Source organism: Babylonia areolata, chromosome 26 (genome assembly GCF_041734735.1).
Source record: "Babylonia areolata isolate BAREFJ2019XMU chromosome 26, ASM4173473v1, whole genome shotgun sequence".
In the NCBI taxonomy this organism is placed as follows: Eukaryota; Metazoa; Mollusca; class Gastropoda; order Neogastropoda; family Buccinidae; genus Babylonia; species Babylonia areolata.
This window is the reverse complement of record NC_134901.1, coordinates 11,979,905-12,006,285: the sequence shown is the minus strand read 5'-3', so window position 1 is coordinate 12,006,285 and position 26,381 is coordinate 11,979,905. Positions and strand designations below refer to the sequence as shown.

Sequence of the window (26,381 nt, the reverse complement as noted above, 5' to 3'; positions counted from 1 at the left end):
TCTGTTCTAAAAACCTGTAATATTTCTATCAATCGTTGTTTGTGGAATCTGTTCTAAAAACCTGTAATATTTCTGTAAATCGTTGTTTGTGGAATCTGTTCTAAAAACCTGTAATATTTCTATAAATCGTTGTTTGTGGAATCTGTTCTAAAAACCTGTAATATTTCTATAAATCGTTGTTTGTGGGATCTGTTCTAAAACCTGTAATATTTCTATAAATCGTTGTTTGTGGAATCTGTTCTAAAGAGGGTTAACCAAGAGCCAACCATGAATAAAAATGACATCCGCTCATCCCTTATTGTAATGGGTACAAGTATAGGTTGTCCATTTGGCTGATTTCTTAAAGCTGACGACGTTATGATAATCAGAACAAAATTTTAGATGAGATTTTTTAACTTGGTGATTCAATTAACGCTAAAATAATATTGCAGAAAAAGTAGTAAAGGATGTAGTTTTGTCATTTGTGTGAGATTCGAAATGCATGCAAGGTTTGGAACCAAATTTTATTGACGTTTTGAACTTGATAATTCAACGCATCTTACAGTAATATTGTAGACAAACTGAAGAATGCGGATTTATCATTTGTAAGATTAGTTGGCTTTGTTTTTTTCATGAAGAATTGAAAGCGACACAAGCGTTTTTATTGAGAACAATGAAAGCCATGTCCACTCCACACTCCGTGATGAGCACACTGCCGTCTGCATTTCCATCCAACATCTCAGATGATGTCAGCACTTCCTTGCCAGTGAACAACAACAGCTATATCCCCGAAGGGTGTCTGGTGAAGAAAGCTTCTCAGTTTGTTGCCTGGGACAACGAAGATAATCTGATACCCAAGCAGGTTGAGGTCATCATGAACGTCCTGTTGACAGGAATTGGCGTACCATTGTGTGTTCTTGTTGGTTTCCCCACCAACATTTTGAACATTGTGGTGTTCTGGAAGCAAGGACTGAAGGTCAGAATCAACATGTGCTTGTTCACGCTGTCTGTGGTGGACTTGATCTATTGTCTCTCCGCCATCGGTTACGCCAGTGACGTGCTGTACATGTTTGTGATCGGAAAAGGCGATAAGCTGGGGCCATCAGCCATGTTCTTTGCAAGGAATTATTTGATGGGTGTGACTGGTATAGTGAACTCATCCCAAATCACGACCAGTGTGATAGCGCTAGAGCGGTGTCTCTGCGTCACTCGTCCTCTCCTGGCGAAACAATTGTTGCCAACAAAGCCGACAGCGATTGTCTTGTGGTGTTTCTTGCTGATCACTACCGGAGGCGTTTTTGTTTGTGGTGGAATGCGTTACACCGTGATATGTGTGTTCGATCTGAAAGACAACAGCACCTTTTTCCAACTGTATGGCAGTGAGTTTTATTTCCAGAATCAGTTGATCATTCACATTTTCAGCGGCATCGTTTATGGTTTGTTGATACCGGGACTGTGTGCCACGTGCGTGACTGTGTGCACTGTGATCACAGTGATTGAGATGAAGAAACTGTCACAGTGGAGAGAGACAGCATCCTCCTCTTCCGATTCCACGAGTTCCCGAGACTTGGCGCTGAATCGTATGATCGTTGGAACTTCCATTCTCTTCATCATCTGCATGATACCGACCATCATATTTCGTGCTTGTGTGGTTCTGGTTCCAGACATGAGAGTAGGAGGACGCTATGAAAATTTGTTCTTAACTTTTACTAGAGTTTTTCAGTTCGCTGCAGTGGTAAACTCCAGTTTTAACTTCTTTGTGTACTATTTTTATGGAAGTAAGTATCGACAACAGCTTCACGATCTGTTGCTCGTACTCATGGGGAAAGAATACAAGAGGCGAGAAAAGTAAAAATGTTGGTGATGTCTGTAGGATGTGTAAGACATGTATATTGAAAAGCTGGGTACGACAACACAAACACTTATCGATCATTAGGTTACGAAGGGCAGTTGGCCATAGCATGTAACAGGAAAACAACAACAAAGAAATGCAAGGGTGTCGTATGGATTATATTTTCATCCGCACATACAGGTATTCTGCGGATTGCATCTGCACTTGCATAGACATGTATGATACGTATTATGTCTGCAATTGCACATGCAGTTACACTGCTAATGTTTTCTGTCTCTCCATGGGATTGTTTGTAAGATTGGCTGGATGTAGATCAATGAACATTAATAAAGTTAACTCAGTCCAGATTATCTTTGTCAGTATGGTGATTAATAACGGCCTTGCTGAATTCGATTGCATTGAATTTCTTTGTGGTTAAAACAGATTTCTGCGTATGAAATTCTGTGCTGCTGTACACAGGGAGAGCATGTTGCCATGATCCAGGGTTATCGTTCTTTTCTCTCATTTTCCCGTCTGTGTATGATTGTTTCCATCGTCTTAGTCGATTGTTGCAGCGAATTTGCCAGGTACAATCCTCGTGCTGATGTGGATTCTTTCACATGTGCTAAGTGTATCCTGCACACATGACTTCGGTTTATTGTTTCAAACACCCATACCATGACACAAATCCTAGTGGAGAGGGAGAGTATGCAAAATCCTGGTCCTGGCGGTTATCGAAAGCCGAATCCTGGCTTCGGGTGTCCTGGCCACTGCTCCACGGACGTCTCTTGTGAATTCAGCATTGAAACACCACCCTGGTCCCTTCAGGCTGGATTCCAGATGCAACAAATGTGAAAATAAAAATACCAGTGATTATTTCTCATAATGGAATGAGGTTCTTTTTCCGTTCCAGATTTCGTCTCATCTGAATGAATTGAATAAAACTATGTAAGAAGTTACATTGCTTGAATAGGATTGAGAGTGATCTAATGAAGTTGTCGGTCTTCTGCACGAAAACCTTTTGAAGGATCCTGCGAAACTTCTCGACCAATACCATTTCTAATCAACAACGTCTTGCCCAGAGGGATCAAAATAACATGGAGACCATCCTCATGAGAAGGCCACGGTACTGTATTGGACACGTCATGTGAAGAGAGCAAGGTCACACCATCTGGACAGCCCTTCACTGGACACCACAAGGTAGGTGCAAGACAGGAAGGTCACATCACCCAGACAGTCCTTCACTGGACACCACAAGGCGGGTGCAAGATAGCAAGGCCAGAGAACACCTGGTGCAGAACAGTGGAAGGAGAACTCCAGACAGTATAACACACCATTCAGAGACTGTCCCAGTACAGACAAGTGGTAGTTGTTCGTTACTGCCCTACATGCAAGCAGGCACAATAGCCAGCAAGTAGCAGTGACCGCAAAGTGGACTTTTTGTTTCGGTTGTTATTTTTTAAAAATCTTTTTTCCTTCTTCATTGCAAATGCTGCAGTCTGTGGGGTCATTGTTGTCAGCGAAGCACTGGTCAGGCCTGTTGTTGTTTATACAGAGTAAACAGTAATGTGCCCGACTAACAAGCACGTGTCCACGGGTCGAGTCCCATGTACGGACTGGGTTTTTATTTCCCTCTTCACTTGGTCTTCAGTGGTCGTCTGGGTGTTTGTCATTGGGACGAAACGATAAATCGAGGTCCCGTGCACAGCATGCACTTAGTATGTAGTAAGTAGGCCTCCTTCGGTCATGGCTGACCATAGATAGAGTATATCCGACCTAATGTCTAATTGGGCTGTCTGCTTGGACCAAGCAGCGTCGCCTGTGACTGTAGATGCGAGAGAGACAGTCTCTGACGCAGCGGTCACATGTGTAAGCTGATGCTGGTCTGTTGGCTGCCGTCCCTTTTCTTCGAGCTCGCTTTTCTGCTGCAGCAGCTGACAGTTTGTCCTCACCAATCCGTAGCTGATTCTTGAGAGTGCGTCTCCATCTGTTGCGGTCATCTGCAAGGTCCTCCCAGGACTCAGGTGTTGAACTCAAATGCCTTCCTGTCACGTTTGCAAACGTCTTTGTATCTCAGCTGTGGGCGGCCGATGCTTTTCTGCCCCGTGGCGAGCTCTCCATGAAGGATGTCTTTTGGGATGCGACCATCTTCCATGCGGCGAACGTGGCCCAGCCAGCGCAGCCGACGCTGTCTCAGCATGGTATACGTGGTCGGGAGGCCAGCGCGAGTCAGGACTTCGGTGTTTGTCACCTTGTCTTGCCAGGAGATGCCGAGTATGCGCCGTAGGCTTCTCAGGTGGAAGGTATTGAGCCTTTTCTCCTGACGAGCATGTGTGGTCCACGCCTCACTGCCATACAGAAAGGTGCTGAGGACGCAGGCGTTGTATACAGCCATCTTTGTCTTCGTGGTCAGCTTGGGATTTGTCCACACTCTTTGTGTGAGGCGGGCTAGCGTTGTGGCTGCCTTCCCGATCCTCTTGTCGATCTCTGTGTCAAGGGAGAGGATGTCGGTGATGGTGGACCCAAGGTAAGTGAACTGATGGGTGGCTTCAAGCTCGTAGTCATCAATGATGATGGCTGGTGGAGATGGCGTGTCTTGGCCTAGGACATTTGTCTTCTTGAGACTGATGGTCAGGCCGAAATCTTTGCAGGCCTGGGAGAAGCGGTCCATTAGTGACTGCAAGTCCCGCTGGGTGTGGGTCACAACTGCGGCATTCACCCCTCCATAAACACCCAAGCATACCAATGGAAACTAATGGCAGACTGATCAACGCAGTCATTGTTCTCACCCTGACCTATCAGTGCCAGACCTGCACTCTGAACAAAGCCCTCAAGCGTAAACTCACAACATGTGAGAGGAGATGTCTCCGTCGAGCAGCTGACAAAACCAGAAGGGACCGGGTTATAAACGACAACATCAGAAAGGTTTGTGCAACACCCATCAACCAGTGCATAGCGCACCAGCGCATAAAATGGTTTGGCCAGTTGACAAAAATGTCAGTCAGTCAGCCAGCCCTGCCAGGCTACATCACCAAGTACTCAGACTTCAGAGCCAGAGGAAGACCACACCAGCGGTGGATTGACAGAGTTTCTGAAACGCTCTTAGCCCACAGCATGATGCTAATCCAGACCTCCCGACTTACCGCAGGTTGTCAAATTCATCTCTCCACCACTCAAGGTCCAGTGGAGGGAGAACAAACATTCTGGCAAATGTAGGATTCGATGCTGTACGCTGACATTCCTTGGCCTTCTGGGAGGACACGTCATCGCTAGAGGACCACTTCACACGCACGTCAAAGTACCCGTGGGAACGAAAAGGGTGTCCATGGCAAAATTCTATAGAAAATTAGAGTTTGAAAGTAAAACAAAAATACTTGATGGCAGAAAAAGTATATATGGCTGGCTCTGCAATGTGGCGATGCGTTCATCCCTGGGACAGCAGCTCGAATTTCACACAGAAGATATGATGTGACAAAGAAATAATACAGTATTTCACACAGAAGATATGATGTGACAAAGAAATAATACAGTATTTCACACAGAAGATATGATGTGACAAAGAAATAATACAGTATTTCACGCAGAAGATATGATGCGACAAAGAAATAATACAGAATTTCAAACAGAAGATATGATGTGACAAAGAAATAAAACAGTATTTCACACAGAAGATATGACGTGACAAAGAAATAATACAGAATTTCACTCAGAAGATGTGATGTGACAAAGAAATAATACAGAAATCCACACAGAAGATATGTGACAAAGAAATAAAACAGTATTTCACACAGAAGATATGACGTGATAAAGAAATAATACAGTATTTCACACAGAAGATATGATGTGACAAAGAAATAAAACAGTATTTCACACAGAAGATATGATGTGACAAAGAAATAATACAGTATTTCACACAGAAGATATGTGACAAAGAAATAATACATAATTTCACTCAGAAGACATGATGTGACAAAGAAATAATACAGTATTTCACACAGAAGACATGATGTGACAAAGAATAATCCAGTACAATACAACATGCCTGGATCCCTCGCCGCTTCCTTGAGTGAATGGGCACGAGTGGAGAATGCGTGCATTTCCCGCAAGGTTCTGACGAAATGCTGTATCTGCGTGAGGAGAATGTTCTGTGAGCGTCAGGCTGCTGAAGCAATGTTCTGTGAGCGTCAGGCTGCTGAAGCAATGTTCTGTGAGCGTCAGGCTGCTGAAGCAATAGTTCATCTTGGAGGCTGCCCTCACGTTCACAGAGTCGATCACCTTGTTCTCTGGGAGAAAAGCAATGGAGAATTTGTATTGTATTATATTGTTTTATAGTACGTTTTTGTTAGAATAGAACTCTCTGTTCGAAATCCGGAGGAGTGCAGCGACATCTATTTTTTTCTCTCTCTTTTTACGGTCTGCGAGTATATTTCTTTCCTATCAAAGTAGATTGATTCTTTTGCAGAATTTTGCCAGGGACAACCCTTTTGTTGCTGTGGGTTCTTTCATTGTGCTAAGTGCGTTCTACACACAGAACCTGGATCTGTCGTCTCATCTGAAAGACTAGCGTCCACACCACTGAATGTCCAGTGGAAAATCTGGCAAGTGTCTGATTTGATCCTCTACCCTTTACATTCTCTCGCTTCTTTGGCGGACGCCTTACCCTAGGCCACTATTCCACACGCACGTTAAAGAACCCACGGCAACAAAATGGTTGTTCCTGGCAAAGTGTTATAGAAAATTCCATTTTGAAAAATAAAACATATACACTTAGAAATAGAAGATTTTTTTTCTTTTTCGATGTGGAAGGTGCTGCACCATGGTAATGCGCACCCCTTCTCCCTTGCCCCCGAGAGAGCTGCCCGAATTTCACACAAATATGTTGTGACAATACAATACAATACAACATAATTCAATACAAAACATTACAGTACAGCATAATACAATTCAATACAATACAATACAATACAATACAATACAATTTAGTATGTCGCGAGAGGAAAAATTACATTTTTAACCTTCTGAGTTTGTTTGGGGTTTTTTTTTCGTGTGCCTGTATATATATATATATATATATATATATATATATATATATATATATATATATATATGTATGTATGTGTGTGTGTGTGTGTGTGTGTGTGTGTGTGTGTGTGTGTGTGTGTGTTTGTGTGTGTATAATGTATAAAGTTCGAACGCCTGTTGTTTTTGTGTGCTTGAGTTGTATTTAGTGTCATTTTTGGTTTTTCACGTGCTGTTTTTCATTAAGCTGTACTCAGGGCAGCTGAATTTTCTTAAAACTTGTTTTGGGAAGACAGACATTCTTCCGAGCTCTGAAAAAGTAACATCCCAGTGGATGTTCAGTTTGTGGCAATATAATGTGTTGCCCAGTTTTTGTGTAACACCTGTGTGTGTTGAAGCCAGGTTTCCTGACTGGCCAGGTGAGCCAGGTGAGCAAGTTGTTCCATGCCTGTTGCTGTTGTTAGTATTTCCTTTTCCGCCTGAGTCCGCTGGAACGGCAACGGGCCAACATCTCTTCACCAGACTGCTACGGCATCCAATGTTGGGCGCTGACACTACAACCCAACTGTTCCTCTCCAGCCCACTGATTGTTTCCCTTTTCCCAGTCCAACTACGTCCCCTGACCCGTCCCTAACAACACCCTTTCACCCATCTAACCATCGTCGTTCTTCGTCGCAGACATCGTTGTTCAGCATCATCTTGAGTGGAACCTCACTTATTTAGCTCTTCCGCCAGCCCCTTCAACAGTGCCGCTCACCGTTTGCGGTCAGAGGTAGGTGGGAGAGGTCAAAATTTGTGTTCTACCTCTCCCCTTCTTTCCCTCATGCTCCAGCTTCAGAGGGAGGGCAGAAAGGACATCCATCATCGACTTTCCTTATCACAGTCATTACTCGGGATCAAAGTGTGTGTGTGTGTGTGTGTGTGTGTGTGTGTGTGTGTGTGTGTGTGTGTGTGTGTGTGTGTGTGTGTGTGTGTGCGTGCTTTGAATGCGTGCGTGTTGTATGTCATAGTTTATGACAGTATATTCGTTATTGTTTGTTTGTTTTTTCTTTGTTATTTGTTTGTATTTGCATTTTTTTTGTGTGGGAATAAAACTTTATTTTACTTCCCAAGTCCCTAGGTGCTGTGTGAGAATGTAGGTCCCGTCTCAGGATGGTAGGAGCGTGACACAGTACAGCATAGTACAGTATTATACGATACGATACAATACAATACAATACAATACAGCTGGCCTTGGTCCCACCTTGGGAGACGGGAGTGCGTTCAGTGTCAGCAGGTTTCTGACGAAATACTATTTATTTTTTTTATTTATTAAGACTTATTGCTATAGCGCATATTCTTGAAGCTCTATGCGCTTTACAATAGCACTAAAAACATTCACTCAAACATCCCCACACAAACATATGCATATAATTTAAAACATAGGCGAGAGAGAACAATTAAAATAGGTCATGTCAGTTGATTAAATCAAGAAATGCAACAGGTGTTTAGAGAAAAAAAAAGAAGAAAAAAAAAAGACAAATACTACACCTGCACGTTCTGTGAACGGGAACATGCTGAACCAAAAGTTCAACTTCCAGGTTGCTTCAAGTTCACAGCATGTCACCTCATTCATAGGGGGAAGGACCATGGTGGGCTTTGTTGGTGGTTCCCCTGAACTCGGCCCAAACAGGAAGTTAATTCTGAGCTGAGGGTAGTGCACCTCTGTTCCGCACCCCGTGTAACAGCATCAAAATGTCCACCTACTGGATTATCCCGGCTTCATTCTGGGTTAGCCTGGAATGGCCTCCAGGGTTATTTATAGCTGGTCAAGATCGGTTCCCTCCCTCCCTGCCCTGAGATGGACGTTATCCCCTTTCTACAAGTCTCATCAAGCTATTGAAAAAGGAAGGGGATGGACTTGTATATGTAGCCTTCACTGACACCCAAATCCCGCTCCTTTTTTTTTTTTTTTTTTTTTTTTTTTTTTTTGTTGGCTGATGCTTGTGTAGTTCTCACAGTAGGTGGCCGAAAAGACATGCAGTTACTGGAACAGACAATTCACACACAATCCAATACACTTGCATATGCGTTAATATTTTAACATCCCTAAATGAAAACTTAAAAGATAGTGTCCATTCCTTTGTATTTCTTTAAATGAAAAAAGTATAACTAACTGACTCACTCACTTATTTAATTAATCACTTACTCACTCACTTACTCACTTATTTAATTAATCAGAGAGAGAGAGAGAGAGAGAGAGAGAGAGAGAGAGAGAGAGAGAGAGAGAGAGAACAGAATGTGGAAAAGATAGAGTACAAAATCTAAAATGGAGAGGGTGAGTGTCAGTGATTGGAGAAAGAAAAAATATATTGGAATGGTGTGTGTGAGAGGCAGGACGGGGGAAGCGGGATTAGGACAAAAAAAGAAAGAAAAAAAAATCATTTATCAAATATTGTATGCACTACTTCTGTAGATTATTATTTGAAAAGAGGTTCATGTGGGGACCTACAATAAACAACCAACTGGACTATTTAACACATAACTAGCTAACTTTAATAAAGAACAGTTTCAAATAATTATATAACTTTTTCCAAAAAAAAGGTTAACAAACTGGTAACATGTGTCCGTAATTTCTGGAATAAAAAAATGTTTCATTACTAAACAGCGGGTTAAAACGTGCTCTACCGTTAAACGTCCCTTGCAAATGCATTCAATATTTTCACAATATTTTGTGTATGGACATTTAGTAATAACCTAAATGCCATGCTCTTAACAGTCCTGCCAGTTCTTTTAGCATTTAATAAGGCAGAAGTGTTAACTTCTAAAGACAGAAATGAATTTAGCATATTTCTTTCAACAATATTACACATTTCAGATGATGATAAACGATGAGGAAGTTCAATTGCATTTGAAGCATTTTTAGCTCCAAGCTTTGCAAGATGATCTGCACGTTCATTAGAGAAAAGCCCACAGTGTGAGGGAATCCAGCACATTTCAATATTAGTCCCTCTCATTTGAATACAGTGAATAAAAAAATCTTATTTCAAAAATGATGTTATAATTAATGTTCGTACAACCTGATTTGATAGACTGCAGAACTGATTTTGAATCGACACAAAATAAAACATTAATCAAGTTTAGGGGCAGGTCAATTAGATATGTTAATGCCATAAGGATGGCAATTAATTCAGCTGTAAAAATTGAGAATCCCTTTCCAATATGATATGACTTTAAAATTTTCAAATCAGGAATTGCGTATCCAGAACCAGCAAACTGATTTTCTAGAACAGAACCGTCTGTTAAGTTGGGGGGAGGGGGGGGGGGGTATGTTTCAGACAAGTGTGATTTGACTCGAGAAGCTAGTATATTGGGATTTTCATCTTTCTTGATGTCACAATATTGAATGTCAAAAGCTGCCCTGTTAATTCCCATAATGGAACTGGTGAAGTGCTCATAATCGGAGCAACATTTTGCGGATCAACATTTGATTGATTAATAGTATCTGACACGTATGTAGAAATAGTTTCTAGATTTCTGTTCTGTTTCGCTCGTTTCGAAAAAAGTTTGTCAGTCCGTATATTATTCTCAGTTGTGACAGAATTTTCTGTACCATTTGCTCTAATTACATATTTTGCCGATGCTAGCTTTCTTAATTCATTCAGAGGTTGTATTCCTGCAGCTCTATACGACTGTTATGTGTTCGTATGAAACGGAATACCTAGGGCCAACTTTATGGTTTTGCTATCTAGGCTCGGCATTTTTTTAAGGAAAGCATTTGGAGCAGAGAAAAATACCTCCTGTCCATACGTCAATCTAGATCTTACCAGTGCAGTAGCGAGATGAATAAGTGTTTTTGTATCTTGACCCCAAGGCTGTTTACTGACGGTTTTAAGAAAATTTAAGCTTTTCATTGCTTTTGATCTCATGTTTTTTAGATGTTTCTTCCAATTTAGCTTAGGAGTAAAATAAACACCAAGGAATTTGACCCCAGATTTGTAGAAGAGTTCTCTTCCATCAAGATGAAAAGTTGGTAATTTTGGGGGATGGGGGCAGCACCATTATTAAAAAGTATCATGTGTGTCTTTTCAGTTGAAAACTGTAATCCATTATCTTTCATATAAATGTTTAATTTATCATGTTCTGATTGATATAAATTGTTAATGTGATTGATATAACGCAGGCCCGTTTTCTTTCGCAAAGTTACGTTCATCCAAACTGCTCTATCATCAGTGTATTGGGCGAGATTTATAGATTTAGACAAATATTTTGGCAAATCATATAACATTATGTTGAACAAAAGTGGGGAAATTATAGAACCTTGCAGAATACCCATGTTAATTGATCTTGAAGACGACAATGATTGCCCAACTTTAGTGATGCTTCTTTCTGTCAAAAGAGATTTTATATACCTGTATACATTGCCACTTAACCCAATGTTCTGTAGCTTAAACAGTAGTCTGGCATGCCAAATGCGGTCATAAGCTTTTTGTACGTCAAAGAACGTGGCCAAAACACTCTTTCTCTTTGAAAATTGTTGTTTTAAGTTTGTTTTAGTTTTACCAGGTGATCTAAAGTAGATCTGCCCTTTCTGAATCCGGCCTGTGCAATCGGAATAATTCTATTTTTATCACACTAATATGTTAGCCTCATCAATATAATTTTCTCCAAGATTTTTCCGACGTGCGATGTTAGGGATATGGGTCTATAACTCGATGTGTCTGATCGTGGTTTAGCTGATTTAAGTATGGGAGTAATGATAGCTTTTTTCCATATACAAGGTGTTTTACCCGTTTCCCAACATTTCGCATAAAGTGTATGAAGAAGCTTGCACCATTCTTTAGGAAGATGACTGATTATGGAGTACGAAATACCATCATAACCTACAGCTACTTTTTTTTATTATTTCCAAATGGCGCAATTGCATCTTCAACTTTTTTAGAAGTGAGTGGAGCATTTAAGATATGTCATTATTAGAACCTGGCTCCTTATAATTTTATTGTTTATTTGATTCACTATTAATTCTGATAGCCAGCTGTTCGGGTGTTAATCCATCATCATTGCAGGTTTTGGCAAACATATCTGCAAAAGTTTTTGCTTTTTCTAAAGAGGTAGGGAAACATTTCCCATTAACTTTTATAGGATATTCTTGGAAAGATATCCCATTTTTAATATCCTTAATTTTCTTCCATACCTTCTTTGTATCTTTGTAATCTGAAATTTCTTGAATACGACAGACCAATATTATCTTTTGACTTGAGCAACAACTCTGTTGCAATGATTTTTGGCTTTCCTCATTTCTTCATGGGATTGCTCCACCCTGCCCTTTAGTCTTTGCTTGTCAACCTGCGTGTTATTATCATTTATTAATTCCTTACTATCCTTTAACCATTGTTCAAAAAGTCTTCTTTTTAAGTTCAACAGCCTGTGCACACTCTTGGTTCCACAAAATATCACCACTATGCTTTCCATTTCTGGTGGGTGTTCTTTTTGGAATTGATAATTCAGCTGCTTCAATGATTGTTTCAGTAATTTTTTTTTATATAAAATATATCAGCGTCTAAATCCTCGATTTTATCAAAGTTTTGGCTTGAAAGAAAGGATTGATATTTTCCCCAATCAGCGTGTTCATAGTAGAACTTTGGAATTGCATCATTACTCACATCGTTAGATTTAGATTTTTTATGAAGTTTAAGAATAATTGGTAAATGATCACTGCCTAGTGCATCATCTTCTACAACCCAGGTACTAACTGTTGCTAAGTCTGATGTAACAGTATATTTTTGTTTGGGGATTTTCTTTATTGTCATTTGTTTGTATTTGCAATTGTTTGTTGGGGAATAAAACCTTATTTAACTTTTCAAGTTCCCGATTCCTTCTGTGTGAGAAGGTAGGTCCCGTCCCAGGAGGGTCGGGGCGCGACAATGTGTGTGTATTCCTACCTTCGTGCCTAAAACGCATGTAGCCGTGCTCAGTAGACGGTAAACCCGTCCTGAAATTTGAGTCCTTCAGCACCAGCACGACCGGCGAAACGCGAAACGCGTAATACTGCGACGCCGAAATGGATCAATCAGACGATCCAGTGAAGCGTGTCGGACCCAAAGGCTCACGTCTGTGACTCAAGACCTGGTGGATTTCGGTCCATCCTACCCCCTCACTGCAGTGCTGGCAAGGTCAAGGCTGAAGGAGCTCCATTGGTCTGCTCGTTTTTTGCTTTCCCTAATCTTTCCCATTCGGCTGTTGGTCTCTGATGAAAGGTTCCGTTGATAGAGTAAATATACCCTTCATTTCTAACCCTCTGTGAGCTAGCTCACAGAACGCCAGTGTGCTTGTGTGGTTCTGGTTCCAGACATGAGAGTAGGAGGACGCTATGAAAATTTGTTCTTAACTTTTACTAGAGTTTTTCAGTTCGCTGCAGTGGTAAACTCCAGTTTTAACTTCTTTGTGTACTATTTTTATGGAAGTAAGTATCGACAACAGCTTCACGATCTGTTCTCACCGTTGCTCGTACTCATGGGGAAAGAATTCAAGAGGCGAGAAAAGTAAAATGTTGGTGATGTCTGTGAGATGTGTAAGGCATGTATATTGAAAAGCTGGGTACGACAACACAAACACTTATCGATTATTAGAAGGTGACGAAGAGCAGTTGGTTATAGCATGTAACAGGAAAACAACAACAAAGAAATGCAAGGGTGTCGTATGGATTATGCAATTACATTCCTAGTTTTCTCTGTCTCATCCATGGGATTGTCTGTGCAATTGGTTGCATTCAGATTAAAGAACATGAATAAAGTTAACTCAGTCCAGATTATCTTTGTCAGCATGGTGATTAATAACGGTCTTGCTGAATTCGATTGCATTGAATTTCTTTGTGGTTAACTCTCTCCATACGAACGGCGAAAGAGACGACGTTAACAGCGTTTCGTCCCAATTACCATCATCAAAATATTGCAAGCGGAACGCTCTTATACTGAAGAGGTGAATGTTGACAAAGTATACCACAGTTCTGACGACGGAAGCTAAAGGTTGGGTCATTGAGACACCCACTGGACATCCGAGGGGTCTGTGTAGAGGAGAAGAGAGGACTGGCCGTACTGAGTGAGTTAAAACAGATTTCTGTGTATGAAATTCTGTGCTGCTGTACACAGGGAGAGCATGTTGCCATGACCCAGGGCCATCATTTTTCTCTCAGTTTACATTCTGCAAGTGAATATTTGTTTGCCTCGTCTAAGTCGATTTTTAGAGAATGTTGCTACGCACAATTCCCAATGGAAAAGGAGAATGCAAAGACAAATCCTGGACCTGTCGGTTATCGAAAGCAGGGTCCATGTTCCTAACCGGGTTGTCGCTTCACCTTACCACTCACTGATGTCTCAAGTGAATTCACCATTTATACCCGCCCTGATCAGTTCAACATTCCAGATACAACAGAAGTGGGGAAAAAAATCGGTCATTATTTCTCATAATGGAATGAGTTTTTGTGTTTGTTTTTTGTTTGTTTGTTTGTCTTTTGTTGTTTTTGTTCCCTCCAAGACTTGGTCTCATCCGATTAGATTTTTGTTTTGATCAAGCTGGTGTCCAAACTAGTGCAGTGATGTATCCAGGTGAGTTGTGATGGCAGGCTACAGGTAAACGTGTCACTGACAAAAAGAAATATTGTAGGTTTTGTGTGTGCTGGGGTTTTTTCTCCTAGCCTGACATTAACGAACAAAACTATGTTACATTGCTTGAATAGGACTGAGAGTGATCTAATGAAATTGTCAGTCTTCTGCACGAAAACCTTCCCAAGGATCCTGCGAAACTTCTGGACCAATACCATTTCTATTCAACAACGTCTTGCCCAGAGGGATCAAAATAACATGGAGACCATCCTCATGAGAAGGCCACGGTACTGTACTGGACACGTCATGTGAAGAGAGTTGTCACGATTCGCCTTGCAGGCTTGATAAGCAAGCTCCGTTTCTTTTTTTTACTTAATTAATCTTTCAGTTAACCAAGTTTTTGCTGTGAATGGTGTCAGCTTCTCTGCCATGACCTGGACAACACTGTGGTATCTTTTTCTTGGACATTTTGCCATGGATAACAGAAATACGTTTTGAATTTCTTTGGTCCCTCTCTGTTCCCCTGTACCATGGCAAGATCGCCAACCACTGTGAGTGATCTCTTTGCACGGCCTGCCACTGTATGTGTTTATTCCGTGGCTTACTCTCGTACACAGCTCCTGGATTATCAAAACCCGTGTTCATCTTCTCTGACGTCGACCAGCGCCACCCCAGTTTCTTTTTTGAATGGAGAAAGTCGCTGTAATAATGAACAAATAAATAAATACATAAATAAATGAAAAATATATAAATAAAAACCGACGTGTAAGACGCACTAAAACACTAAGACGAAACATACTTGTATAAGCATGGAGTGAATGTCGTGGGCTGTGGCATTCACGTCACCCACGTCTCAGTGGCTGCAGTGGAAAGGCAAGGTGACTGCCGCGAACTGTTGTTCCATCCAGCAGATGACAGGACTCAGAGCTGTTGTTCCATCCAGCAGATGACAGGACTCAGAGCTGTTGTTCCATCCAGCAGATGACAGGACTCAGAGCTGTTGTTCCATCCAGCAGATCACAGGACAGAGCTGTTGTTCCATCCAGCAGATGACAGGACTCTGAGCTGTTGTTCCATCCAGCAGAAGACAGGACTCAGCTGTTGTTCCATCCAGCAGATCAGAGGACTCAGAGCTGTTGTTCCATCCAGCAGATGAAAAGACTCAGCTGTTGTTCCATCCAGCAGATGACAGGACTCAGAGCTGTTGTTCCATCCAGCAGATGAAAGGACTCAGAGCTGTTGTTCCATCCAGCAGATGAAAGGACTCAGAGCTGTTGTTCCATCCAGCAGATGACAGGACTCAGAGCTGTTGTTCCATCCAGCAGATGAAAGGACTCAGAGCTGTTGTTCCATCCAGCAGATGACAGGACTCAGAGCTGTTGTTCCATCCAGCAGATGACAGGACTCAGAGCTGTTGTTCCATCCAGCAGATGACAGGACTCAGAGCTTGAACTGTTGTTCCATCCAGCAGATGACAGGACTCAGAGCTGTTGTTCCATCCAGCAGATGACAGGACTCAGAGCTGTTGTTCCATCCAGCAGATGACAGGACTCAGAGCTGTTGTTACATCCAGCAGATCATAGGACTTAGAGCTGTAGTTTAATCCAGCAGATGAGAGGACTCAGCTGTAGTTCCATCCAGCAGATGAAAGGACTCAGAGCTGTTGTTCCATCCAGCAGATGACAGGACTCAGAGCTGTTGTTCCATCCAGCAGATGAAAGGACTCAGAGCTGTTGTTCCATCCAGCAGATGACAGGACTCAGAGCTTGAACTGTTGTTCCATCCAGCAGATGACAGGACTCAGAGCTGTTGTTCCATCCAGCAGATGACAGGACTCAGAGCTGTTGTTCCATCCAGCAGATGACAGGACTCAGAGCTGTTGTTCCATCCAGCAGATGACAGGACTCAGAGCTTGAACTGTTGTTCCATCCAGCAGATGAGAGGACTCAGCTGTAGTTCCATCCAGCAGATGAAAGGACTCAGAGCTGTTGTTCCATCCAGCAGATGAAAGGACTCAGAGCTTGCATGAAAGCAGTCACCGGTCATGCGTATCTCAGGATGGTGTCCCGCGAGGTACCCGTTGTGCCACAGGTCCGTTACACCACACGGGTGCAGTGGTGGGGCTGCCATTGACCCGTTACAGTCAAGACTCGTGTGGCTTGGCGGGTGTGTCCCGCTGTGTAGCAAGCCGACGGTCAGGTGGTCACGTGTATGCTGCACCTGAAACGTCGAGTTCATCGCACGGTGGTGACGTCCATTGACATGCCTGGGACAGCCGGCCACCAGGGCGTCAGCATTATCTGGTGGTCCACACACACACACACACACACACACACACACACACACACACAGTTCACGATGAGTAATAGAAACACAAAACACCCAACATCCGGTTTCGAAAACGGAGCATGATCGACTGAACTTTTTTTTTCTTCTAATCTTACTTCAACAGATCAGCGAAGACCACAGCCAACGCGAACGTAGGAGAAGCTAATGGAACCTAAATGCAGGAGTCAGGGAATTTTCGAACTCTGAAACCAGGTTGAACCCGGATGTTTGAACGGTACCCGGGAACGTGCACATTGACTGGGTGTTGGATAGCAACCTGGTGGTTGTGCAGGTACCCAGGGTGCTTGACGCAGCAGCTGAAGTGATGTCGGGACTTACGGCTTAAAAGAATGCGTGGGGGATTGTGGTCTGGGGCAGGTGAAGGTTCAGTGAGAACACTGAATGGTCCTGACTGTTGTTCCCTGTCTGCGGCTGACTGGCTGTGTGTGGGTGGGTGATTGGGCCAGGGTGGGGTGGCTGGCTGCATGTGGCTTACTGCGTGTGTTAGGTTCAGTGTAAGGATTTATCTGTCTCTTCCTCTGGTACCTGTCCATTTTCTCTCTCACCTGAACTCTTTTTCTTCGATCTTTTCTGGATACCTTGCTTCTCTCTCCATGTCCATTGCTCTTTGCTGACTCCATGTTTGTCACTTTGTTTTGAGACCTTGGATAAAAAGAAAAGAAGAGAGAAAAAAAAACACACCCCAAAACACCCACATCGTTTAGGTTTCTTCGGTCATTGATTCTTGAGTGAGTTGGTTAGTAAGAGAGGTAGGCAGGTAAGTGTACATGTAGGCAGATAGGTGTACAGGTAGGCAGGTAGGTGTACAGGTAGGCAGGTAGGTATATATGTAGGCAGGTAGGTGTACAGGTAGGCAGGTAGGTGTATATGTAGGTAGGCAGGTAGGTGTACAGGTAGGCAGGTAGGTGTATACGTAGGTAGGCAGGTAGGTGTACATGTAGGCAAGTGGTGTACATGTAGGCAGGTAGGTGTAGAGGTAGACAGGTAGGTGTACATGTAGGCAGGTAGGTGTACAGGTAGGTAGGTGTACAGGTAGGCAGGTAAGTGTACAGGTATATAGGTAGGTGTACAGGTATGTAAGTAGGTGGGTGTACAGGTAGGCAGGTTGGTAGGTGTACAGGTAGGCAGGTAGATAGGTGTACAGGTAGGTAGGTGTATAGGTAGGCAGGTAGGTGTGCAGGTAGGTAGGTGTACAGGTAGGCAGGTATGTAGGTAGGTGTACAGGTAGGTAGTAGGTAGATGTGCATGTAGGGAGGTAGGCAAGTAGGTGTACATGTAGGCAGGCAGGTAGGTAGGTGTACAGCTAGGTAGGTAAGTGTACGGGTGGGCAGATAGGTAGGTGTACATGTAGACAGGTAGGTGTATAGGTAGGTAAGTAGGTGTACATGTATGTAGGTAGGTGTACAGGTAGGCAGGTTTTGTACAGGTAGGTAGGTAGGTTACGTGCATGTACCTAGACGGGTAAGCAGATTGTTAGGTTGGTAGCTGGTGGGTTAGTTAGCTAGAAGATCAGTACGTCAGTCAGTCAGTCAGTCAGTCAGTCACTTACTTACCGAATTGGTAGTTGGTTGGTTTGTGGGTTGTTTGATTTATTGGTTAGTTAGTTTGTTGGTTGGTTTGTTGGATTTTTTTTTTGTTTTGTTTTGTTTTGTTTTTTGTTGTTGTTGTTTTATTTGGGGTTTTTTTTTTTTTGCTATTGCTCCACTTCGCTTTTTGAAAAGTGAACTGTTTAACTGACTGATTGATTGCTAGCCATAGTCTGGATGTGCCCATTTCTTTGTTTTTTCTGTAAAAAATAATATATAAAAAATAAAATAAAAGAAGAAGTGCAATAAGATCGAGTGAACAACAGAGTTTATTGGTAGCCGTTGCTGCAATTACTGCAACAGTTTGTACTGAGGTCCCGACCTCATTAAACAAAAAGTGCTTCCTGAAACTTCCCCTTCCCCTTCTTCCTATCCCCAGTTGTTTAAAGCTCAGGCCTACTACAGAAAAAAAAAATCAATGCACTGGCTGTCTGTCTGTCTGTATTTCTCTCTGTGTGTCTGTGGTGGGTTTGTTGATCGTTTGTTTTTTTTTCTCAGTTGTTGAAAAGTTGAAAGAAAAGAATTAACTCACTGTGTTCTGCATGCCATCAGGCCCACGTCCTCCCTTCTGCCATGGCCCCCATTTCTCTGCCATTTTCTAAGCACACATATGTGTGTGTGTGTGTGTGTGTGTGTGTGTGTGTATGTGAATTGATATCTTTTTCTGAGTTGCTGTTTAGTTGAAAGAAGAGAACTGACTCACTTGATGCCACATCCCATCAGCTCCACCCCCTACCCTGTCCAGGCCCCAATTTCTCTTTCATGTCATAAGTGCGCACATGCAACCCTCAGTATGATTCAGCTCGACTCGACTGGACTTCATTTATTGTCATAAAATCCCCTTGTCCGTGTGTGTGTGTGTGTGTGTGTGTGTGTGTGTGTGTGTGTGTGTGTGTGTGTGTGTTTGCAAGCATAAACAAGCCCTCGCTAGCGAGCGAACGTGTTTTGCATGCACGCCTTTGTGTGTAATCAGCACGTATGGCGTAGTGTGACGCCAAAATGAATCAATCAGTCGATCCAGTGAAGCGTGTCGGACCCAAAGGCTCACGTCTGTGACTCAAGACCTGGTGGATTTCGGTCCATCCTGCCCCCTCACTGCAGTGCTGGCAAGGTCAAGGCTGAAGGAGCTCCATTGGTCCGCTCGTTTTCTGCTTTCTAAATGTTTTGTATATGTATATGTATGTATATATATATATATATATATATATATATATATATACATATATATATATATATATATATAATGTTTCAGAATAAAAGGTATGTCCCAGAAACTTTATATTGCAAACTGTTGATGAGATTCAGCTCTTTGAAGCAAGGGTACAGGAATAAAGACTGCACAACAGGCAAAATGGCATCAAGTGAATGTGAATGTAAAAACTGTTTTACTCTGATAGTTTACCTCTGCGGTGCCTGCTTCAGTGAACTCTGAAAGAAGTAGAGCCCAATCTGAACGCCAAGAGATCATGATATTATCATGTCTATATAATGTGTATATATATATATATATATATAGAGAGAGAGAGAGAGAGAGAGAGAGAGAGAGAGAGAGAGAGAGAGATGGATAGACAGACAGATATCTCAAAGAGAGTAGGGATGAGGGAAAGTGACGAGAACAAAAGAAAAAAGAGAGGGCGAGAGAGAGAACAATGCATCCAATCATTCACTGCTTTCACCCTGTCTCCTTGTCTTCCCTGTGCACTCAGCAGTCATAGAAAACAGCAGACAATTGCTTGTCCCAGACTATTGTGCTTTGTTGAAGCAGTTCCATTTCCTCTGGCACGCTCACACAATGGGGCAATTCTTCTCCTTGGACTGGGGGTTGCTGTAATGACAGGTGACATATGAGTGCTGATCCAGAGACGGAGAATGGAAACGTTTATCGATTCCTTCATATGTACGGCGAGACCCAGGATGCTGAAGTTTGGAAAACAGGAAGTTTTGCTGTAATGGCGACGATAATAACAAATACGACGACAATAACAACTACCATAGCACCAACAGCACCACCACCACCAACAACAGTCAATTCTTTCTGTGTGTGTGTGTGTGTGTGTGTTTGTGTCTGTCTGTCTGTCTGTCTGTCTCCCTCTGTTTCCCACTTTTATCCGTATCCACTGAGTCTCTTTCTAAAACAAGAAACGCGCAGAAAGAGACGAAAGCAAATGCCTGTTGCAAAAGGCAAAGGAGTCAATGGCAAAAAAGTTTATTTCTTGGGTCCGCTGAGAAACTGAAACATTCCATACATCCATCTTTCACACATGCCATACAAAACAAAAAAGTTATGTCAAAAGAACAAAAAACAAAACAAAAAAGCTCATCGGACAAACATGGAAATACACATTAACAAGTATCTTTTCATTCGCAATGGATAACATTATTGTCCCTGTCAACAGTTTCAAAGGTGTGTTGTTGTTTTTTAATTCTTTTTTTCCCATCGTTGCACAAAAGGTTGTTCCCTAAAAGGACCATTGTTACCAAGGGGTGTGAGAAATGAACAAAAAGACAAACACCTGACGTGCAGGCCAGTGGAACTCATCAGGGGTCCAGATCGTGCGTTCCATCCATGGTGTGTGACATGTTTCCATTGCTTTATTTATCAACTTGTTTGTTGGCAGGTAATGGTTGACTGAACTCCAACGGTGTTCTTTATACCTCCAATGATGTGATCCTGCGTTGAATGCTGTTGTCTGGATCCCACACAAGTGTCTCCCCCCCCCCCTCTCCCTCTCTCTCTCTTTCTCGATGGTAGTGGCAGTGGTAGCGGTGTTCGTGGCAGTATTGGAGGTAGTGGTAGTGGTAGTGGTAGCGGTGTTCGTGGCAGTATTGGAGGTAGTGGTAGTGGTAGCGGTGTTTGTGGCAGTATTGGAGGTAGTGGTAGTGGTAGCGGTAGCGGTGTTCGTGGCAGTGCTGGAGGTAGTGGTATTGGTAGTGGTAGCGGTGTTCGTGGCAGTATTGGAGGTAGTGGTAGTGGTAGCGGTGTTCGTGGTAGTATTGGAGGTAGTAGTAGTGGTAGCGGTGTTTGTGGCAGTATTGGAGGTAGAGGTAGTGGTAGCGGTGTCCGTGGTAGTGTTGGAGGTAGTAGTAGTGGTAGCGGTGTTTGTGGCAGTATTGGAGGTAGTGGTAGCGGTGTTTGTGGCAGTGTTGGAGGTAGTGGTAGCGGTGTTCGTGGCAGTATTGGAGGTAGAGGTAGTGGTAGCGGTGTTTGTGGCAGTATTGGAGGTAGAGGTAGTGGTAGCGGTGTTTGTGGCAGTGTTAGAGGTAGTGGTAGCGGTAGCGGTGTTCGTGGCAGTGCTGGAGGTAGTGGTATTGGTAGTGGTAGCGGTGTTTGTGGCAGTATTGGAGGTAGTGATAGTGGTAGTGGTAGCGGTGTTTGTGACAGTATTGGAGGTAGTGGCAGTGTTGGAGGTAGTGGCAGTGGTAGCGGTGTTCGTGGCAGTATTGGAGGTAGTGGTAGTGGTAGCGGTAGCGGTGTTCGTGGCAGTGCTGGAGGTAGTGGTATTGGTAGTGGTAGCGGTGTTTGTGGCAGTATTGAAGGTAGTGGTAGTGGTAGCGGTGTTCGTGGCAGTGTTGGAGGTAGTGGTAGTGGTAGCGGTGTTCGTGGCAGTATTGGAGGTAGTGGTAGCGGTGTTTGTGGCAGTATTGGAGGTAGTGGCAGTGTTGGAGGTAGTGGTAGTGGTAGCGGTGTTCGTGGCAGTGTTGGAGGTAGTGGTAGTGGTAGCGGTGTTCGTGGCAGTATTGGAGGTCGTGGTAGTGGTAGTGGTAGCGGTGTTTGTGACAGTATTGGAGGTAGTGGCAGTGTTGGAGGTAGTGGCAGTGGTAGCGGTGTTCGTGGCAGTATTGCAGGTAGTGGTAGTGGTAGCGGTGTTCGTGGCAGTATTGGAGGTAGTGGTAGTGGTAGCGGTGTTCGTGGCAGTATTGGAGGTAGTGGTAGTGGTAGCGGTGTTCGTGGCAGTATTGGAGGTAGTGGTAGTGGTAGCGGTGTTTGTGGCAGTATTGGAGGTAGTGGTAGTGGTAGCGGTAGCGGTGTTTGTGGCAGTGTTGGAGGTAGTGGTAGTGGTAGCGGTGTTCGTGGCAGTGTTGGAGGTAGTGGTAGTGGTAGCGGTGTTCGTGGCAGTATTGGAGGTAGTGGTAGTGGTAGTGGTAGCGGTGTTTGTGGCAGTATTGGAGGTAGTGGCAGTGTTGGAGGTAGTGGTAGCGGTGTTCGTGGCAGTATTGGAGGTAGTGGTAGTGGTAGCGGTGTTCGTGGCAGTATTGGAGGTAGAGGTAGTGGTAGCGGTGTTTGTGGCAGTATTGGAGGTGGTGGTAGTGGTAGTGGTGTTCGTGGCAATGTTGGAGGCAGTGGTGGAATTATTATCGGTGTTGGTGGTGGTGGTGGCAATGGTAGCGTTATTGTTGTTGGTGTTCTTGGTTGTGCCACTGTTGTTGGTTGGTGGTGGTAGTGGTGGTGGTGGTGGTGGTTTTGGTGGTGTTTTTGTTGTTTTCGGTGGTGGTGGTGGTGGTGTTACTTTTTTGTTGGTGGTTGGTGGTGGTGTTGATGGTGGTGGTGGTGTTGATGGTGGTGGTGGTGTTGATGGCGGTGGTGGTGGTGGTGGTGGTGGTAATTGTAGTTGTGTTATTGTTCTTCGTGTTAATGTTGTTGGCATTGATTACAGTGGTGGTGGTGGTAATTGTAGTTGTGTCAGGTCACTAGATCTGCTACTGGTAACCTGAAATCCAGTACAACCTGTTCAGGGTCGGATTGCCGGCGACTAAACCGGCACTCTCACCACTCCCTTCCGGGACTGGTGAGGCGGGTGGCTAGACACCCTTATGGAATTAAAAACGAGATCCATAAAAGGGCGTCGGCTCAGGAGAGCCACCGACGGCCATCTAGCTCCACCGTGCTGTGTGCATGCCACACACAGTTGGCCCCCGGGGTGTGTCTACCCATGCATGCGAAGTCTGGATCCGGTAGAATCTGCGGAAGAAACCTAACGGTTCAACGGAGAGGAAGGCGGATACAGCAACGCACTGTGGAGTGCAGAGAGCAAGATGAGACACCGAAAGGATATCTTGGTCATCCACTGCATCCGTGCTCATCCTCCAGTTGTCTCGACTTAGTCTTGCCACTGGAAATTGGTGGACCCGGACGAGAGAGTGAGGTTGACGTTGCGCAACTCCTCTTCACTTTAAACAAACTCATCGCGCAAGTCATCAGTCATCCATACTGACCTTTCATCCTTCATCATTTCATCACCCCCAAGTCCTGTGGCGACAGGCGAGCGACGAAACGACAGGTGTGGGTACACTGGCAGTCGCAGCCGCAGACCTGCACGCAGGCGGTTCAGGCCATAGGGTCGTTCTTCATCGACAGGAGCAGCGATGGAGCTCGGCAGCCGTCTGAGCGTCTGAGCAGCCCTCTTTAGGAATGCACTGCTCACCTCCCTGGCATGAGGAAGGGGCTAGAAAAGGTGCCCTAAAAATTGCCTGCTCCATATCGCCCTGGCCAGCATACCGCGGCTGGCGGGGACCCTACATCAGCGGTCGAAACAAAGAGAAAGAAAAGAAAAAAACAAGGATCGTTCCTCTCACCATTGGTGCTTGGAACATAAGGACTCTCCTGGACAGAGATAACGTGGACAGACCCCAAAGGAGAACGGCACTAGTTGCATCCGAACTCGCCAGATACAACATCGACATCGCAGCCTTGAGTGAGACTCGGCTTGCAGGCGAAGGTGAGCTCTGTGAACGGGGATCTGGTTACACCTTCTTCTGGAGTGGACGAGGAAGCGAAGAGCGACGTGAGGCTGGCGTTGGTTTTGCAGTAAAAACAGCACTTGTCAGCAAGCTAGCAGGAATCCCAAAGGGAGTCAACGATAGGCTTATGACCATGAAACTCCCACTGGCATCTGGCCAGAAGCACCTCACCATTGTCAGTGCCTACGCCCCAACCATGACCAACCCGGATGAAGTGAAGGCGAAGTTCTACGAGGACCTTCACTCTGTCATTGCTGCTATCCCTAAAGCAGACAAGCTCATCATTCTTGGGGACTTCAATGCTAGAGTTGGCTCTGACTACATCTCCTGGGATGGAGTGATTGGAAAGCATGGTGTGGGCCACTGTAACCCAAATGGATTGCTTTTGCTTCAGACCTGTGCAGAGCACGAACTGCTGATAACCAACACAGTTTTCTGCCTCCCTACCCGTAACAGGACGTCATGGATGCATCCTCGCTCAAAGCATTGGCATCTCATCGATTACGTCATCGTCAGGAAAAGGGATAGGCAAGATGTACGTGTGACAAAGACCATGTGCGGCGCCGAGTGTTGGACAGACCATCGCCTTGTAGTCTCGAAGCTGAATATTCGAATCCAGCCCAAGAGACGCCCCCAAGGCCAGAAGGCTCCAAAACGGCTCAACATTGCTCAGCTGAAAAACATCACCATCAAACAGACCTTTGTGGAGCTGCTGGAAGATCGTCTGGAATCCGCCTCTCTGGACAACCAGAATGTGGAGTCTGACTGGAGGACCCTGCGCGAGATGATCTATAGTACAGCTTCAGAGACCCTGGGACCCATGACCAGAAAGCACAAAGACTGGTTTGATGAAAACTGTGAGGAAATCAAGCAGCTTCTGGATGAGAAACGCCGTCTGCATCAAGACCACCTGAGCAACCCAAAGTCCACATCAAAAAAGGATGCGTACAATGCCATCCGCAGGACTGTTCAGCAAAAGTTACGTCAGATGCAGGATAAGTGGTTGAGCGACAAAGCCGATGAGATCCAGGGATATGCTGACAGGCACGATATGAAGAGGTTCTATGATGCCTTAAAAGAAGTCTACGGTCCCACATCCTCAGGATCATCCCCCCTCCTCAGTGCAGATGGGAATACCTTGATCACCGAGAAGGAGAAAATTCTCAAACGCTGGGCTGAGCACTTCAACAGGGTCTTAAATCGCCCTTCCTCCATAAATGATGAAGCCATAGACCGGCTCCCACAAGTCCCCATCAATGAAGCACTGGACGATCCGCCAACACTTCTTGAGACCCAGAAAGCAATCCGTCTGCTATCCAGTGGCAAAGCACCTGGCTCAGACTCCATACCAGCAGAGGTCTACAAGGATGGAGGCACTGTGCTGACTGAGAAGCTCCATCAGCTGTACTCACTCATGTGGAAAGAAGAGACGATCCCCCAGGATTTCAAAGATGCATCTATCATTCACCTGTACAAGCGAAAGGGGAACCGGCAAGCCTGTGATAACCATCGGGGCATTTCCTTGCTCTCTATCGCAGGCAAGATACTTGCCAGGATCTTACTAAACCGCCTCACAGCACACCTTGACCAAGGTCATTTGCCTGAGAGCCAATGTGGATTCCGGAAAGAGCGCGGAACCACCGACATGGTGTTTGCTGCAAGGCAGCTGCAAGAGAAATGTCAGGAGCAAAATGCTGCTCTGTTCTCCACCTATGTTGACCTCACTAAAGCCTTCGACACCGTGAGTAGAGAGGGACTGTGGAAGATCATGGCCAAGTATGGATGCCCTCGGAAATTTATTTCCTTGGTCAGCCAATTCCATGAAGGCATGCAGGCTCGAGTCCAGGACAATGGTGAAACATCTGCTGCTTTTCCTGTCACAAATGGTGTCAAGCAAGGCTGCGTCCTGGCTCCAACACTGTTCAGCCTCATGTTCTCTGCAATGCTTACTGATGCCTTCAGAGATGGCGATGTTGGAATTGGCCTAAAGTACCGAACAGATGGCAAGCTGTTTAACCTCAGAAGGCTTCAAGCAAAAACGAAGGTCATGACAGACATCATCAGAGACTTTTTGTTTGCTGATGATTGTGCCCTCAACGCTGGATCTGAAGCTGACATGCAACTCAGCGTGGACAAATTTGCCACTGCCAGCAGGAACTTCGGCCTTACCATCAGCACGAGGAAAACTGAAGTTCTCCATCAGCCAGCCCCAGGGAAACCCCACGTTGAGCCCAACATCACAGTCAACGGTCAGAGACTCAGTGTGGTGGAGCGGTTCACATACCTTGGCAGCACATT

At 44.4% G+C, this 26,381-nt stretch overlaps 2 protein-coding genes across 2 annotated transcripts in view; one reads left to right on the top strand and one right to left on the bottom strand.

The window, feature by feature from the left end:
• Positions 1-652: 652 nt before the first annotated feature.
• Positions 653-13,163, top strand: LOC143300827 (uncharacterized). Its single transcript, XM_076614758.1, has 3 exons — positions 653-1,651; positions 7,228-7,257; positions 13,158-13,163. The coding sequence occupies exons 1-3, from the start codon at positions 653-655 to the stop codon at positions 13,161-13,163; spliced, it is 1,035 nt and encodes a 344-aa protein (XP_076470873.1).
• Positions 13,164-16,314: 3,151 nt separating this feature from the next.
• Positions 16,315-26,381, bottom strand: part of LOC143300826 (uncharacterized) — a 13,899-nt gene continuing 3,832 nt past the window's right edge. Inside the window, exons 2-5 of the mRNA XM_076614757.1 lie at positions 21,101-22,750; positions 19,747-19,793; positions 16,977-17,078; positions 16,315-16,675 (exon numbers count right to left, since the gene is read on the bottom strand). Of these exons, the coding sequence (XP_076470872.1) occupies positions 16,315-16,675; positions 16,977-17,078; positions 19,747-19,793; positions 21,101-22,750 (2,160 nt within the window). The remainder of the gene's footprint in view (positions 16,676-16,976; positions 17,079-19,746; positions 19,794-21,100; positions 22,751-26,381) is intronic.